Below are 16,445 nucleotides of genomic sequence, written 5' to 3'. Positions count from 1 at the left end.
AACAGCGGAGGAGGATGAACAGAGAGAGGCTGAGAAACAGACCAGAGAGCTGAGAGGTGGAGGTTAAGAGCAGAAATAAGAGGAGAACAGCTACAGGAGAAGTGGAAAAGTGGTTGATGGAAATTTGAGAAGAAGAGAACTGGGGAGAGTGGCAGAAGATGGAAAGTTTATCAGAGGAGAGATGGAGGCTTTGATGAGATGGGTTAGAGTAGGAGATCTCATAACTTTTTGTAGCCTCGGAGAGTAGCTACTAACTCTTGCTACTGGCAATTTAGAAAAGATTTTCCACAAATTCACACATTCATTTCTCTACACCCTTCCATTCCACTTACCCACCCCACTCCATCTTCTCATAAGATCACCCACTCATATCTCCAAATGTACTTAACTACCCTCATCCAATGCTCTCACTACCCGATGTATAACTTAACTCTGTAGTCCTCTTCTGCCTTACTCACCCACCTCATCTGACCTCCTCCCATAATGATCTTAATCAGTACCAGCACTGTCTGGTCCCCTTCCAATGCTCTTACTCACCTCCCCTAATCCTCATCCATTCATTCATCTGCTGTTCTCTGGATTATGCCCATGTACACTTTCCCTATCCCTGATCCCTCCACCAACCAACAAGGTAAAAGAGAAACATCATTCCCTCCTGTCAAATGCCCTGTCTTGCTGTTCAAAGCTTGGCTACTGGACACTGCAGACACTAGTTGGAGGGAGATAGGGATTAGGTGCTGCATCAGGGGGTGGAGTGGGAGGAGGATCAGAGCTGCATTGGGGGCTGGGAAAGAGGTGCTTTATTGGTGGGATGTGGGAGGAAGATAGGCACTTCATCTGGGGGTGGGAAGGTGGATTGGAGAGGGATTAGAGCTTCTACAGGAGTAACAGGACATATGGGAGAAATTTATGCAGGTCTTGGCAAATATTGGCTGAGATCCGCATAAACTCCAGCGGCTAGCACCTAAAGAATTTGCCCTGGATATCCAATGCAGTGCCCAGACATGGCATTGAATGTCCGGGGCTAATTCAGCCCACGGCGGTGGCATTAAAAAAATGACATCTTGGCTCCACCCCTGAGGCACATTAAATTTTAAGACCATGATTTACCTCATGAGCCCATAAAGCTTTGACAGTAATTTTCCCCTCTGTGTCTGAGAGCTTGGCAACTCCATTATTTCCAAAGGAGTCTGTTTAGTCCCTCTTTTCTCTCCAGGGTTGTCTCTAGGTGTAGATGTAAGTGCCTGGTGTGTCTGGGAACATCATATTTGGTTGCTAAGCTGTCAAAGGATAGGAACAGAATAAATAAAAAAGAGGCAGTGAGAACTAGTTGGAGCTGTCTGATGACTTTATTCCAAATGAAAATCCAATAAGAGTTTGGCCCTCGAACCAGGTAGGGCAGGGCAGGTGGTCAGGGCTCCCCTTCATCTTCTCTGAGTGTGACCGGTGGCTTCTCTGTACTGCCGTTACCCCCTGTTCCTGGCTGAGGCTCTTCTCTGTGCGGGATTTCCTCTTTCACCAGTACTCTCTTGGCTTTCTGGTGCTATAATTTATGCAAGTTAACTGTGTGCCCTGCCCAGGGGTGTACTGGTAAATTTTTAACAACAGGCTCTTTCTCCGGACGTAGCCAGCTCTGCAGCTGGAAGAGCCAGGGGTGGCCGGGGGGTGGGGTGGGGGAGCAACACTTACTTCTCTCTCCTCCCTCCCTTCATGCGGGCATGCTAGGCATACCTTTGCTGGCAGCCAATAAATGGACTGCCACCACTCTCAACGTCTTGCTCTGAGTAGCATGCTGGAACTTCTCTCACATGCTCGAGAAGTCCCAGCCTGCTGCCCAGAGCTGGAAACAAGGAGCGGGGAGCAGCAGTAGTCTATTTACTTGGCTGGCAAGGCTTAGCATCCCCACCAGCAAAGTAAAAGATAATTCAGCAGGGGGCCCAAGCCCACATTTTGGGAGCCAGTTCTTAAAGTAGCCATGGAGGGCCCTACTTTAACAACCGGCTCCCAAAATTCTTAAAAACTTAACAACCGGCTCTTGCGAGCCTGTGAGAGCCTGCTCCAGCACACCACTGGCCCTGCCCCTGATCTGCCCAAATTCTGCTTATGATTCATAAGAACTGGCAAGAAAAGGCAGGATTTAAAGGGCTTTGCAGTATTCTCATTTTGTGATGTGAAGAGCAGTCTAGTTAGAACTGGGCTGACAACCAAAGAAGCCCAGTTGAAATCCTTCATTGCCTCAGGTTCAAAGTTAGAGGTCCTTTTACTAAGGTGCACTAATGAATTAGTGTGCCCACTAACACCTGTGTTTACAAAGGCGCGCTATAGGCGAATTAGTGCTTTTAATGCGTGTTAAACGCTAACACGCATCAAACGCTGATGTGCCTATAGGAATGTATTGGCGCATTAGTGTTTAACATGCCTTAACTTTATAGGCGCGTTAAAAACGCTAACGCGCCTTTAGTAAACGTACCCCTAAATCCGTTAGCACCTTAGTAAAACGACCCCTTAGACTGCAAGCTTCTGGGGACATGGAAGTACCTAGTATACCTGTAACTCACCCTGAACTACTACTGAAAAAGGTGTGAGCTAAATCCAAATAAAAGAAAGCAAGGGCATCGCCAAATACTCATAGATGGTTGGAAATGGATTGTCCAGATTTAAAGGAATTTACTCAATTGTCCTTGACGCAGGCATTAGCCCCAAAACATATTGTTCTGTTAATCAAATTTTCATCTGTACTGGACATCTTCACCTTGTTGTGACTTGGATTTTAGTTCAGGATAAAGTTGGCAGCTCCTACTAATTTTTACCATCTTCTTATTCTCTATTCAGTTTGCTGTAAGTGGATTTGCCTCTGTTGTTTTGTTTAAAGGATAACAGTATTCCGTGTTCCCAGAGATCTCAGAACTACTTCAGTCCTTGCTCCTTCCACATTTCACGTCTGATTCAAATGTAAATGGTGTGATCTGGGGGTTAAGACTCAGCACTGAAATAGAGGAAAATTCCCACATTGTTTTTATTTTACTGTATACTCCCAAGTGTACGAGGAAGTGATTTTTGGTAATGGAATCTTTCATGTTCCCTTATCTTCAGAGTCGTTAATTGTTAGGTTCTTGGGTGGAAGGTACAAGTAAAACTTTGTTTTGTTTCTGATTAGGTGATTTACTTAAAACGGATTTAGATTTCTAATTTGAATTTTCATTTTTTCCCCCCATAACTGGTCTATATGGCATGAGGGTGCATAAGTGGCTGAACAGCATGTCAAATGGGGAGTGCAGTGCAAGTATTCTTGGCTTTATGCCCTTTCACTGACATCAGTCTTTTCCAGATGTTGCTGATATCATGGGGGTGACTCATATCCTAAACTGAATAACAAGGTTCATGCATAAGTGAAATTAGGCTGCTAATGTAATACATATTTCAAGCAGAAGTTGCTGCAAAAGTGTGCATAAAGGTATTCATATGACTTTTGCAAAATGAACAGGTTCTGAATGATGCTTTCTTTAACATTAGTTTATTTTATTTATTAGGATTTATTTACCGCTCTTTTGAAAGAATTCACTCAAGGCGGTGTACAATATGAATACATCAACCATAAGGAGTATATTAAAGATACTGTATGTAAAACAGTTGCTCGACACAGGCCGTGTTTCACCCACAAAGGACTGCATCAGAGGCTAGATTGTATCTTTCTGAAAAGAACAATTTCAACTTACATACCAGCTTTGATAGTGAAGTATTCACTGGCGATTTGGAAACACAATAGGACATGCCGTTTTATGCTGTTTTTTTCTACGTTTCTTCCTTGAGCTGGTATGTAAGTTGAAATTGTTCTTTTCAGAAAGATACAATCTAGCCCCTGACGCAACCCTTTGTGGGCGAAACACGGCCTGTGTCGGGCAACTGTTTTATATAAGGTATCTTTAATGTACTCCTTTTGATGTTATACTGATCTGCTGGCTTATTTTCCACGTTGGATTTTGCAGATCACTTGCCTTGTTGTTTTTTGGTACATCAAACATAAGCAATAGACAATTACAGCAGTAAATATACTCAAATAACAATACAAAAGTATGGCATAATACACTACTTACAATGTCAACACAGAATATAATAGAACATTTTAATAGCGTAGAGGGTATTTGCAAAGAAGGAGCATAGATAGTTAAGAGACTAAGAAGACTTAGAAAGTAAGGTGACTAATTTAAAGAAAGTTGCACATGAGGTCAGACAGATGATAAAATGTTATCTCAGCTAGGACAAAAGTGGATAAACATGTCCTGTTGCAGTATGTGCAGCCCGTGTCACTCCTTGTGTACAGAAGCATAGCCAGGTTGAAGGTGTGGGGGAGAGCAGACCACCGACGGCGCCAGTGCATGTCTTTAACATAAAGTGAGCACTATTTAAACTTGGTGCCCGACTTAGATGCCTCAGTGAATGCTACAAGAAAGAAAAAGCCATGTGGAAGTTTTATGGATAGAAATTTCATGTGCAATGGGGAAACATATAGCAGGGGAAGTGGGTTGTTCTCCATCCGAATAGAGTGATAAAAACACAGTGGAATGCTAACAGAAATTAGGAAGACTAACAAATCTGATAACACAATAATAATAATGAGAGATTTTAATTACCTCAGTATTTATTGGGTAAATATCAGGACATGGGTAAGGAGGTTGAATTTCTAGATACTATAAATGACTGTATCGCATCCTGCAGCAGTTGGTCTTGGATCCAACAAGAAGATTACTTGTTGGACCTCAGGACCTGGTGTAAATGATAACGGAAGTGGCTCTGCTGGGCTAAAGTGACCATAATGTGATTACATTTTTCATGATGACTAGAGGGATCCTACAGAAAACTACTTCTACAGTTTTTAAAAGGGAGAAAATGAGAAAATCAGTTACAAAACAACTAAAAGGCATCAATGCTGTGTACAAATATTCCATGTGTTATATCAAAAAAAGATCAAATGAATGCTGGAATGGTTAAAGGGTGATTTGTGAAGCGCTGCGTACGACTGGTAGCGCTATAGAAATGATTTATAGTAGTAGTAGTAGTAAATGAAGGAGGCTATTAAAGCTGAAAGAGTAAGGTGCTTATTTTAAAAGCTCTATTCATGTTTTAGACATCTGAAAACCAGCATTTAGACATCCATATTGCTCATGTTTGATCTGAAGAGGAAGGTATTGCCTTTGAAAGCTAATCAAAAAAATATATTAAGTTAGTCCAATAAAAAGCGTATCATCTTTTTTCTTTGTTTTGTTTTATTTCTGTTTATTACCTGCTGAATTTTGAAAGTCATGAGAGAGGACACAATTTAATGTCTTAATGTGGATTTGGAGCTGCTTAAAAGATAATGAAATATTCTCGGGTTGATATTCAAAGCAATTTAACCAGCCAGAAATGTTTTATGGCTAACCGGTAACCGCCTATGTCAAAATCCACTACTTTGAGGGCATTCACTTTGGAGTCAGCACTTGGCAGGTTAAGTGCCAATATTCAGCACTTAACCTGCCAGGTTAGCCACATAAACAGGACCACATAAAAATCAGTCCTATCTTTATGCAGTGCCCCATAGCTGTTTAAGTGCTGAATATCACACTTAGCTGGCTATGTTTTACCCAGCTCCACAAACCCGTAAATTCAATGTCAAAGCCTGGACATGGCCCAGCACTTAATTTCCAGGCATAACCCTGACACCGCCTTCTGAATTTTGACCCATCTCTGTTTTCTATTTTTTTATAAATATTTATAGACTACTTTCTTGACACTCTAGAATCAACCAGGGCTCAGTGGTGTAACTACGGGTGGGCCTGGGTGGGTACAGGCCCACCCATTCTTGCCTCAGGACCACCCAGTCTAGTGGCCCTTGAGGCCTCAAAACACCTCGGTGGCAGCGCCTTCTTCAAAAAATGGTTGTGAAACATGATGTACACAATGCACTCCCCAGAGGGCTTATCCCAGAAATAAGCAGTGGATTTTTCCCAAGTCATTTTAATAATGGTCTACAGACTTTTCTTTTAGGAAGCCATCCAAACCCTTTTTTAAACCTCGCTAAGCTAACCGCCTTTACCACATTCTCTGGCAACGAATTCCAGCGTTTAATTACACGTTGAGTGAAGAAAGATTTTCTCCGATTTGTTTTAAATTTACTACTTTGCAGCTTCATCACATTCCCCTAGTCCTAGTATTTTTAGGAAGAGTAAACAAACGATTCACATCTACCCGTTCCACTCCACTCATTATTTTATAGACCTCTATCATATTTCCCTTCCGCCGTCTTTTCTCCAAGCTGAAGAGCTCTAGCCACTTCAGCCTTTCCTCACAGGGAAGTCGTCCCGTCCCATTTATCATTTTCGTCGCCCTTCTCTGTACCTTTTCTAATTCCACTATATCTTTTTTTAGTTGCAGCAGCTGTACTTCTTATCTCTTCTCTCAAAATCATTCTGTATCAAATTCCCCTATTTAACCACTCGAACATGGAATATCTTTTTTTTTTTTTGCAAATTAATGAGCTACTTTACATTTTGCTTATAAATTCTTATGTATAGTGACTTGGTAATCAGATATTACTGTCCATCTAGGACTCAAGCTGCACCTTAGAACGCTACAGCTAATTCTTTGATATGCTGTAGGGTATGTGGTGCCTTTACAATATTTGCTTCTAGAATAAACTTTTCATATATAGAAGAATATTGTCCACCCCTACTTTTTTTCTGCGCCATTTTTATTGAATGGATCAACAATGTTTTCCTTAAATGTAGTAGTGAGCATTTCATTTTTGTTTTTATTGATTACTGTATTCATAGTACTCTGACTAACCGAAAATCAGTTTTCTCTTTGCAGTTTGTAACCATAGTTAGCATCATGTATAAAATGACTTTAACAGGATCACCATTTACACAACTTGCTGAGGTATCATGTATTACTGTTTCTGTTTTAGGACCTTCTGGTGTTAATATAGGAACAAAAACCATACCACAGATCCAATAATATATGCTTTATTTATGTTTTCTGCTCTCCATCACAAAATTAGCTCCCAACCCTGACTCCGGTTTATAGTGGAAGGGAGGGAGTCTTCAAGTCACTTAAAATAATTGCAGGGTGACGCGTGCATCTCATTCAGTGGAAGGATAATTTCTCAGTGCTTTTGCTTCATTTCTGGGTGTCCGGGGGGGAGGGCGGTGGAGATCGGGTTGCAGCAGATGTCGCATGGGTTGCTGCTTCTGTTACAACAGGCATTCAGCTCTTTCTGCCAGACCAACAACTGGGAGCAGGGAAAGCGCAGCAGCCCCAGCCTAGTCCTGGGAACTGCTTTGGGATCCCAGCAAGCAGCAATGAAAGGAGCAGCGGCACGGCTCAGAGCTTCCCTGCAGCAAAACCAGAATGGTACTTATGTGGAGATCTGTGATTCCACCGGGGGCAGCAAGGAAAACCCTCAGACCATCAGGCTCAGTTTTGCTGGGAGCCAAGTGGCCTTTGTAAGACCCAAGCAGGGCACCACCACCTCTTCCTCCTCTGGGAGTCCCCCACAGCCTGCACCTGAAGGGGAAAGCCATGCTGGTGATTGGGTGGTGGGTAAACTCCCTCCAGTCCAGCCCTCCTCGGAAGATGAAAGCACAGAAAGCTTCTACAGTCCAGCCAGCACCACCACTGCTCTCTCCCCCACCTCTGACTTCTCCCAGGGCCGGCGGCCAGCAGGGGGCGGTGGTGAGGAGCCCTTTTACATAACCACCCACGAGATCCAGCTGTGTGAGGTGGACCACCAGCTGGACGATGACTCGGGCCCAGCCTCCCGCTGGCAGTTTGAGGACAACAATGTCATCTACTCTCTGGTGGACTATGCTTCCTTTGGGACCGAGGAGGGGGAGAGTGAGGATGATTCCGATTCCAGCTATGGCAGCCCTGCCACCACCATCAGTGGTGAGCAGCCTCTGGCTAGTGACAGCACGGAGTTGGTGAGCAGCAGTGCCACCTCCACCTCTGAAACCGATACCTCTGGCACAGGGGAGCATGGGACGCCTCGCTGCAAAAACCAGGGAGCAGCAGAATCCAGTAGAAGCCACTCTGCCGACCAGATACACCTATCAATCAAAGCGGCTGCCCAGACTATAAATGAGCCCAGCAAAGCACCAGAGAAGCAAAATATTATCACTGCAGCTGCCAAGCATGGAAGGGAAAAGGCCATGAGCCAGTCAAGATCACAGCAGCAAGAGGTGCTGGGCAGACATTTCATTGCTATGCCTGGGCGCCTGCAGACTCGGGGCTATTGCAGGCCAGCTGAAGTATCCAGTGGTGCCTCCAGTGCGGTCAGTGAGCTGGATGATGCAGACAAAGAAGTGCGGAGCCTGACAGCCAGAGCTTTCCGCAGCTTAGCCTACCCATACTTCGAGGCACTGCACTTCAGCTCCAGTGAGTCTTCATCTGTGTCCGAGCAGCATCGCTGCAGCTCTACTGTCACACTCATAGACTCGAAGGGAGGTGAGGATAGGGTAATGGGCACTCAAGAGGTGGGCAGCAAGACCCAACAGGTGGCTGCACCTGGGGACTGCAGGTTTGCCAAGCCTCCGGGAAATGCGGCAGCATTGGTTTGCAGCAGGGATGGAGTTACGGAGAGCATGCCAAGGGAGCCAGGAGCTGGATCCCAGTCCCGCTGCCTAGTAGCAGCAGAGGCCATAGAGGGACCGCAGAAGTCGCAGGTGGCCTCCAGTCTGCTGAAAAGTGTCATCTCCAAAAAAATGCAGTTGGAACAGCAATTCCGTATGGAGCAGGGAGAGATCACAGACATCAGCCAACCAGCCAAGGAGTTGGAAGGGCTGAGAGAGAAGGGCTTGCAGAGACAAAACTCATGCTACTCTGAGGCCAGCTCCGATCACACCATTTGCACATCCGACGACCTGGGGGAGCTCTTCGATGTTAAGTTATCCCCAAGCAGGGAGTGCATCCGAGAACCACAATTGCTGGCTGCTGGTGATGCCCAGAAAAGTGCAGCAGAGGTAGCCAAGGGGCTTTTCCTACGCAGCCAGAATAGCGCCTTCCGATCATGGCACAACAGAGAGCTGCAGAAAGCGGACTGGGCTGAGCCACACATGGCCCAGATGAAAGACTGCCGGGCTGATCTGGGTGAGCTCTCAGTTGGCCGATCCACCAAGATGTCTCGTCTTTGCATGCCTGGCGTTCAGCAGCACTCATCCAAAGAGAAGCTGCCCAAGAAGCAAGCCACCAATTGCTCTGCTGCCTCTGTCTACATGCACCAGAGCTGCTTCAGCCACTATGAGGAGGCAGGACCACCGACTGCCCAGGTCATCTCCCAGACACCCAATATCCAGGTCACGACCAGGACTGCTCCAGAAGCAAAGGATAAGCCCTTTAACATTGCCAAGCTGTTGACTCCTAACCTAGCCCCCAACCCACCCTCCCTTGCCAAAGCATCTGAAGACAGAGGTCATGTGCCACCCAAAGGTGAAGAGAAACTACCTCATTTCCATGTTCGGGATGTAAGGGATAGCCAGTCCAAAACTCGAGGGACCATCCACCAGGTGAGAGATGTCAGGAAGCTCATCAAGAACACCCAGGCATCCAGCACCACCGAGACCACTAGCAGGGCCAGTGCAACAGCATCAGCAGCAGCCTCTTCAGAGCAGAGTTGCCCCAATCCAAAGTCCAAGCTGGCTCTAGCCAACATTCCCAGCTCACTATCCCCAGTAGTGATCACCTGCCAGGCAGTGAAAAGCAAGGAAGAAAATCTGGGTGCCCGGAGAGTACAGGGTTCAGCGACCTCCAAGTCTCAACCTTTAGACACAGTGCTGGTTCACCGCACCTCTGGCCGATTGCCTGTGGCCACCATTGCACCCAACAAATCATGCCCTCAGCTTCCCATTGTGAAAACTGTATCCAAAGCATCCACCTGGAAACTAGAGAAGCCTAAAGAGGCTGACTTGAAGGAGGAGACCAGTGCCTTAGAAAGGCTGACGGCCGCTGTGAAAAGCATGGAGGAGCTGTACACTTTTGAGCAGCATGAGTGGAAACGCAAGGATGAGCCACTGCCTGTTACCAATAGCCATGTCCTGTTGGCGCTAGCCAGCCAGGAGAAGGAGGAGGAGAAGAGGGAAATCAGGGTAAGGAGAGGTGCCAGAGCCCCGGGGCTGACACGAACTCCTCAACACCTTGAATCCACTCCAAACACCACCAGATTTCAGTGGGCAAAAGGTGCACCCGGGCTCACATTCCAGGAGGAGAAGGGAGCAGAACAACTTGGCAGGACACCAGGGAGGGAGCCCACCAGCATCAGCATTAGCACTAGCACCTCCAATAGTCTCTTTACACTGAGCAGCTTTCCGAAAGCACCAGAACCCGCCCACAGCATGATCCAGCCTCCCCAGAGCACTACTGCTAACATTAAGCCCCCACCGCCCCCACCCATCTCCAAAGGCACTTATCCACTGAGACCAGAGAAAGGCATGGAGAAAGAACGAAGCACTGTAGAGCCATGTCCATCTTCACCAAGCAACCAATCAGTCAGCACCGACTATGGGAACTACCTGACCATCCCTGTGAAGGGCAGTGGTGGCAGCCCCCCAAAGGGACAGAGTAGAGAAATGTCTGAGAAACCCATGCCGCCCCCAGCCTCCATGCACCAGCCGTCCCCACTGCCACTGCTCTTCTCACCACCACTGATGCCTGTGGCACCACCAGACTTGTTGCAGCCACCCTCGCTGCAGCGGAAGGTACTGATGGACTTGAGCACAGGACAGTGTTATGTGCTGGAAGTGCCCAAGCGCAGACTGTATGACCCTGAGAATGGCCAGTATGTGGAGGTGGCCGTCTCACCCGCACCCCTGCCTATCTCCCCTCTGGCTCTCAGCCCTGGTGCCTATGGCCCTGCCTACATGCTGTACCCTGGCTTCCTGCCCACTGCCACTGCTGCCCCCTTGCTCCCGGCCAGCACTGTCTTCTCAGATGCTGGCTATGAAGTGCCTGAAATGGAAAGCCCCTACTTCTTGGCCACAGGCAAAAGTGCCATGGCAGCTGCCACCACCAACATGTCGAGGACATCCTTGGAGGGGAAGGGAGCAGAGAACCTCAGGTACCCCGCCTCATGGCCCCACTATCCTTCGACAGCACTGCCATGAAGTTCATCGTGGAGCATCAGTGAGTCAGGTAACTGGAAGGGAGGGGACAGCACGGCTTGCAATACCTTCAGAAATATAACCCAAGGAAGAGGCATCATTTTAAAGAAAAGCCAATACACCAGTGTAGCAACAATATAAGGTGATATCCAATAAAATAGTGTCTCCTTATATTCCCAAATGAGAGTTGCACAAGATCAAAGGCCTTACATATATTGATTATATCTGATACTGGCTAGAAGTTCTGCCTGTGCTCTGCTGGCTCTCACTTCATCTTGTACTGCTGCTTTGTGCCAATAACTTTGCCCCCCCCCCCCCCTAAATCTTCTAGTATTCAGAATTCAGGGGAAGGGAAGGTAGAGATTGTGAATAGGGAGAGATAAGGGGTGGTAAGAGTTAGACAGAGAGATAGACAAAGGGGAAAACAGAGGAGGAGGATGGACAGATGGAGGCTGAGGAATAGACCAAAGAGCTGGGAGGTGGAAGGTAAGAGCAGAAATAGGAGGAAAACAGCTACAGGAGAAACATAAAAAGTGGTTAATGGAAATTTGAGAGGGAGAGAACTGGAGAGAGTGGCAGAGATGAAGATGGAAGATTTATTGCTGCCGCTCTGTCCTAACTCTGCCCCAGCCCACCCCTAACCTAGCTGGTTATGGGATGGCTGGTTAGCAGCGAGATTCAGCGGAGTATATGGTATTGTAAGGGAAGATAGATATACTGTAGAGCTTGACCCAAACGATATGCTCTATGCACAAGGCAAAGAATTTTAAATAAAATTTGAAATGATACAGGGAGCCAATATATTTGGATTATTAGAAGAGGTGTAATATGATCGAATTTATATACCCGACAGAGTAATCTGGCTGCAGAGTTCTGAAGCCTTTTTTACATGAAATGATGGTAAACCAGCATATACAGAGTTACAGTAATCAAGACTGGCAAAGAGGAAAGTGTGTATAAGAGTATGTAGGAAAGCAAAAATCCAAAAAGCTGTGCAGGAATCTGATCTGACGAAGGGCCGCAAAGCCCTTATGACCTACCTCTGCCAACTGTTCCATAAAACAGTGTTTCTCAAGTTGGTCCTGGAGTACCTCCTTGACAGTCAGGTTTACAGAATATCCACAATGAATATGCATGAAAGAGATTTGCATACAATAGAGGCAGTGTATGCAAATCAATCTCATACATACTCGTTGTTGTGGATATCCTGAAAACCTGACTGACAAGGGGTACTCCAAGACCGACTTGGGAAAAACTGCCTTAAAAGACAAATGAGAGTCAATTGTAACACCTAAATAATGGAAAGATTAGAAGGGGGTAATCTGAAGATCAAATAATTGATATCCAACAAGCAATGGTTTTATTGGGATTCAGAACCAATTTATGGCTAAGCATCCAGTCAGCGTCAGATTGCAGACATTTCTGTAACAGATGAAGATCAATGTGCAGTGGGGAAGTAGGGAAAAGAAGGATGTCAATTGGCATAAAAATAAAACCAGATATTGAAGGATTGAATGAGAGTAGGAAGAGGACTAAGACAAATATTAAACAAAAGCAGGGACAAAATAGAACCTTGAGGAACACCACAAGTGACTGGGTAAGAGGCAGAGATTTTCCCAAAAAATAAAACTGAAAAAGCGCGACCAGCTAGAAAAGAAGCAAACCAAGGGGGTCTTTTACTAAAGGTTAGTTTGAGTTATCTGCAGCAGGTCCCATTTTATTCCTATGGGCCTTGCAGCAGATAACTCGAGCTAATCTTTAGTAAAAGACCTCCCAAGAGAGAATGGAACCTGCAAGACCTTGAGATGACAATCTACATAGAGGAGGAGAATGGTTTCTGAGGTCCAAAGCCACAGAAAGATCAAGCAAGATGACTAGACAAATCTCACCTCTGTCAAGGACAGAGTGAAGGTCACTGAGAAGTGATGTAACCATTGTCTCGATACTACTGAATTGGCAAAAGCCTGCTTGGTGGGGGTGAAGTATGGGGGGACTGTTTAGTGAAAGAGAGCAATTGTTTAAACATAACTTTCTTGGTAAGCTTGACAAAGAAACAGAGGTTGGAGACAGGGCAGTAATTAGCGGGGGCTACAGGGTCGGGGGATCCTTAGGAGGTATCTTTGATCAAACTTGGTAAATATACTTTGGGGTCCTTTTACTAAGGTGTGCTGAAAAATGGCCTGCGGTAGTGTAGACACGTGTTTTGGGCACGTACAGAATTATTTTTCAGCACACCTACCAAAAATGTCCTTTTAAAATTTTTGCCAAAAATGGACATGTGGCAAAATGAAAATTGCCGTGTGTCCATTTTGTGTCTGAGACCTTACCGCCAGCCATTGACCTAGCGGTAAAGTCTCACACGGTAACCGGGCGGTAATGACCTACGCGCGCCAAATGCCACTTGGTGCGCGTCCGATACGTGTGTCTGAAAATAAAAATTATTTTTTGGACACGAGTATCAGACACGTGCCAAAAATTAAATTACCGCAAGAGCCACGCGGTAGCCGGGTGCGGCTTAGTAAAAGGGCCCCTATGTTATTTGCACTAAGAAAATGGAGACGGTAATGCAGGTCTGAAAAGAAAGGGAAAACTTCTTAACATCAGCCTCAAATTTAACCTGCACATTAAAAAAAAAAAAAAGCAGAATATTGGGATTTTGATGCAGGTTTGACTAATTGTTTTTGGTCCCTTTTTTTCCTGAGTGCAGTTTGTATTTTTTGTGTTGTGGTACTTCTCAGTCATGAAGTGGAAAGCAGGTTTCATTGAGCAAGTGCAGTTGTCTAGTGCTATTTAAGGTCTTCTGACAGTCAGCGGATACTCAAAGTTTGAAGAACGCTGAAGCTATTTGTATCACAATCCTCATCAAAGGGGCTTGATTTTTGTGTGTATATATATATGTTTGATGGATTGTAAAATCAAATAGGGCTGGTGCTATGATCTGTGGCACTCCCCAGCAATATATAAATCTGCACCCTCCTCCCTCATTCTTTCCCTTCTCCTCCTCTGGTTATTGCTGTCCTGACTTAGGAAGTGAGTTCTTACCTTTTTGTCATTATGTTCCAGCCAGTGGTCACTTCCCCCCATTGAAGTTTGCTGTTTGAATTGCAGTTTTCCTTTTCCCAGGGTACTAGGATTACCAGCTTTTTGAAAAAGAAATCCCACCCTATGCTGCTCCATCCCCAAAATAACTACAGTGATGACAACACTGCAGACTTTAGTATTTGCAGGCCATAATGTGAGGGGGAGAGTAGAAGAGGATTGTACTTTTTGATCCCCATTGAGCCACAGTCCCCTCCTCAGTCCCCCAACATACCTAAGCTCTCCCATATGGCGTGGAAGAAAAAAACATCAAGATCATCCGATATAGGAAAAGCTGGTACTTATTTATCACACTGGTCCCAGACTGCGTACTCAACACTGGCTGTGTTTCGGCTTAACAGACTTCATCAGGAGTAACTTTAACAGAAATATATGAGACAATAATACAATAAATACATCATCATACATGTTGATGTCAAAAATAATATTTAAGATACAAATAAAAATGGAACTTGAATAAAAAGAAATAAGATACGAGTAATATAATAAGTGAAAATTACATAATATGTAAAAAAAAACCTCACCCTTAAGTGTTTAATAAACCAATAAAATCATGCTGAAAACATGTAAGAAGGAGTAGAAATATTAGAACCCCTAGGAAGGTATATCCAACACATCTCTGAATGGGTGATGATAAAATAAAAATGACATTATTTTTATAGGTCACAAGGCGAGGAAGTGAGAAGGCATACCATAATGATCCATCCTAAATACTAGACAACTAGACTTTATATGAACTAGACAAAACCGAACTCCTTACACTAGACTGATAACCTTCGTTGCTACTACTGAAAGTTATGTAATACGCACTACCACTTTATTTCTCATGCCGGAAATGTACTTTCTATAGTTGGTTACCTAACCTATTTTATAATTCACTCTATCATTCAGGAACTTCAATGCAATACCACTTTGTTTTCTACTTTACCATTTATGCGCCTTAACGCAATACCACTTCTAGTTCTCTATCCGGAAATGGCGATCGCCATTACGGCATAATGTAAGCCACATTGAGCCTGCAAATTGGTGGGAAAATGTGGGATACAAATGCAACAAATAATAATAATAATAATAATAATCTTATACATCCTGTTACCTGTAGGTTAAATATAAACATCAGTGGCTCTGTTTTAATACATATCCATGTTTTCATATTTTTCTGTAGTTTGTATCATTGAAGACGTTTTAACATTGTCTATTTTTTAAGTTTTGTACTTACTGCAAGTTACTTTTTAAGAAACATTGGGGCCCTTTTACTAAGGTGTGCCCAAAAGTGGCCTGCGCTGGTGTAGGTGCGTGTTTTGGATGCACTGGTCCATTTCCTGAGCACGTCTGGACAAAAGGGGATTTTTTTTAATGTGCTGCAAAAAGGAAATTTGGCAAAATGAAAACCAGTGAATGTCCATTTTCAGCCTGAGACCTTAACGCCACCCACTGACTTATTTTCTACCGTGTGTTTTGGGTGAGTGCCAAAAATGGAATTGCCACCCGGGACACGGGGTAGCCAGGCAATAGTGCCAATTTGACGCATGTTGGACGTGAGTAGGTGCTTTTGCACCTTTGTAAAAGGGCCCCATATTTATGTATGTTCATAATGCATAAGTTATCTTTTTGTACCCTCTTATGTACATATTCTCTGCGATAACAGGCCATATGATCTTTATCTGCCATCATTTTCTATGTGTCTGTAATTCTAATTCAGGGTTGCCTGTCAGTTGGCCACTTCTCTCTCTTTCACTTCCTCCCCTACATCCATCTCTAACAGCATTCTCTTTCTTTTATCTTTAATCCATACATTTTTCTGTCCAAATTTCACACCTCCTTCATACCAACCAGACATCATTCATCTTTATAGCTATCTACAGCCTTTCATCTCTTTCCTTCACCTCAGCCATCCCATTTCCTATTGCTGTCTACTTTCCCAGTAACTCCCCTGTTTTCTGTCCTCCTCCCCGGGTCCGCATTCACCCTCCCCCCATCCACTGTCTTACGTCCAGCATCCCCTCTCTATCTGCCAGATCCCTCTCTCTAGTTAGTCCAGCACCACCCCATCTGTATCCCTATTCCCCCTTCTACTGCCCAGCAGGTCCCCTTCAACCTCTTCACACCCCACTCTGTGTTCTCAAGTCCTTCATGTCCCTTTCCTCCCTGTGGCAGCACTCTTGACTCCAAATCTGCAAATGCAAGAGCCATGACAGAAGTAAAACACTACAGGAT

General features: G+C 44.9%; 1 protein-coding gene across 1 annotated transcript in view; it reads left to right on the top strand.

Annotated features, from left to right (window-relative positions):
* The first annotated feature begins 7,023 nt into the window (after positions 1 to 7,023).
* The window catches only part of C2H4orf54 (chromosome 2 C4orf54 homolog), a 52,290-nt gene continuing 42,868 nt past the window's right edge, over positions 7,024 to 16,445 (top strand). The window contains 3 exon segments of the mRNA XM_030192154.1: positions 7,024 to 8,011; positions 8,060 to 11,069; positions 11,072 to 11,160. Of these exon segments, the coding sequence (XP_030048014.1) occupies positions 7,206 to 8,011; positions 8,060 to 11,069; positions 11,072 to 11,155 (3,900 nt within the window). The 5' untranslated portion in view covers positions 7,024 to 7,205 and the 3' untranslated portion in view covers positions 11,156 to 11,160.

The sequence above is a fragment of the Microcaecilia unicolor genome, chromosome 2, assembly GCF_901765095.1.
Source record: "Microcaecilia unicolor chromosome 2, aMicUni1.1, whole genome shotgun sequence".
Lineage (NCBI taxonomy): Eukaryota > Metazoa > Chordata > Amphibia > Gymnophiona > Siphonopidae > Microcaecilia > Microcaecilia unicolor.
Note: the sequence above shows the minus strand (reverse complement) of the source record. Positions and strands in the feature narration are given on the sequence as shown.